A 2,165-nucleotide genomic window follows, 5' to 3' on the forward strand; every position below is an offset into this window, starting at 1 on the left:
ATCGGCCCACCGGAAGGAGGCGCCCGGGGCAGCCGGCGCGGAGGCGGCCGGCGCGGGGAGCGGCGGCGGAGCCGCGGGCGAGGGGGCCTGCAGGGAGGGAGAAGGGGAGGGCGACAGAGGAGTCTCGGCCGCGGCGGCGCAACCGGCTGCGGGAGCGCCCGCGATGCCGCCCGCGGTGTCGCCCGTCATCCTCACAAAATTCTCGGAGCAGGCTATCGGGTACTGATTTCGTCCGCTCTGTTTTCGCCTTTACTATATCATGTAAATACAGGAAAGTGACTTTACTATATCAAGTTCCATCAACATGACCACCAACACAATCGTTCTACAAAGTAATATAGCATCTATCCAGCTCCAGGATGTTATAATGAATTGTATAAATCTGTATAAACCCACTTTTGCACACCACATGATTGAGAATGTGCATGATTATTTAAACTGAAAACATCTGGAGTACACGTGATCCATTCTAATTCTGAAAACTAAAGAAGTCGCACTTCCTGCTCCCTGAGTACAAAATGATGCATTTGAATGTTTGTTTGTTGGAACTACGCAACTTTAGCATATCTTTTTTTTTCATGTGCATCTCCTAATAGGTGAGAGCATCAACAACATTTTGTTGATCTATCATGAACCGGTTTAGAGTATATGTTTTTGCAGGACTAATGCTTGTGGTAAGCCATCTAAGAAATATTTAGAGTTGCCGACAAAGGTAATCTGGAAGTATGATTTAGTAAACAAATATGCCCGACCATCACATCAAGGAAATGTTCCATATACAACTACATGAATTTCTTAGAACAATAAAAATATTGTGCAATGCAAGAAGATTCAAAACATACTCTTTGATTCAGACTTATTGCTCCCATCCCCTTTCGGTACCAAAAAGTGTTCAAGTTTTGTACCTGATCTGGAATCCAAACCCCTGGCTTGCTGAATGACTCGAGCAGGCCAGAACCACATAGCAGCATTACCTTGACACTTCCTGAGACAAAACGCAAGTCGTAAACAACTGATTTATATACAGTGTTATAGTACTGATACAATTGGTGATCCAACAATGTGAGAGAAAACACTACTGTGTTGCAACAACAAAAATCATTGTCACATACCTTGATCAGCTAAGCCGTCCTTGCACAAAAGAATTTTTAACTCTTGAGAGAATGGTCAAGGTATGCTGATGACCTTTCTGCATTGCCTGCATCAAGAACACAAGAATGTGTCCATCAAATGAACACATCATCCGAACTGAAAGTACCTTATGTGACAGCGAAAATCCAATGGTACGCATGTACTGATAACATGAAAAATCAGGTTATTATGCATGGATCAACCATCACGAAAGACGAGCTTCAACATGCCAATTCGCAGAGGCGAATCCGGTGAGCAGACGGCAAGAGGTCATGAGTAGCCCCAAATTGCAAATTCGGTCATGAGAATGTGGTGTTAACACAAACCCATACACATTTCCAGTTCCGCATAGTACCTTCTTCTTGTTAGCATCGGTTCACCAGGGACATGTATCCATTAAGGCAGTAACATCCCAGCACCGACTACCCTCGCTGCTGCAACTCATCCTTCGCAAGCTCTGTACGTATGAAACAAGAGATGGGGTAATATGTAATCTGTTTGTTCTGATTCTCAGCCTGTTCTAATATTAACACAACACTTCAGAGTTGCTAAACAGATTTAACAGGTGCTACGGCTTACCAAACATGCTTGTGCATGTAGGTGGGAAGGTTGAAGTTCCCGGTGGCCACCAGCACAACACCACCCCGCCTTCCCCCGTCTTTGCGGTCATCCAGTTGAATAAGGGAACGTATGGTGGACTAGGATGACTCTGAATAACGCAAGTGAAGAAATCCAAGATCAGGTTCTTTTCTTTCTGCTTGCAGATTTGGATCCGTAGACAACTTCTCTGTGGGGACGGGAACTTCCACCTCCTCCAAGGCCATGGCCACGGCCGTCCTCTTCAAACTCCCAGCTGAGCAAGAAGCCGGAACAAAATCTTCGCTTCTCTCTTCCTGGGGTCGGCGTGCGCCCCCTGCCTGAGAGGTCGGTAGTCCGGCGTGTGCGGTAAGGGGCCGGCGTCGCCGGCGAGCATGCCAAGCTCGACCGCCTCCTCGAGCACTTCGACGGCCGAATTTGAAGGAGGAGTGAGGTGG

General features: G+C 47.0%; 1 protein-coding gene across 1 annotated transcript in view; it reads right to left on the reverse strand.

Annotated features, from left to right (window-relative positions):
- The window catches only part of LOC119299083, a 9,967-nt gene extending 8,865 nt beyond the window's left edge, over positions 1–1,102 (reverse strand). The window contains exons 1-2 of the mRNA XM_037576373.1: positions 1,080–1,102; positions 906–941 (exon numbers count right to left, since the gene is read on the reverse strand). Coding sequence (XP_037432270.1) covers positions 906–941; positions 1,080–1,102 — 59 coding nt within the window. The remainder of the gene's footprint in view (positions 1–905; positions 942–1,079) is intronic.
- Positions 1,103–2,165: the final 1,063 nt, after the last annotated feature.

Source organism: Triticum dicoccoides, chromosome 5A (assembly GCF_002162155.2).
Source record: "Triticum dicoccoides isolate Atlit2015 ecotype Zavitan chromosome 5A, WEW_v2.0, whole genome shotgun sequence".
NCBI classification, from domain to species: Eukaryota; Viridiplantae; Streptophyta; class Magnoliopsida; order Poales; family Poaceae; genus Triticum; species Triticum dicoccoides.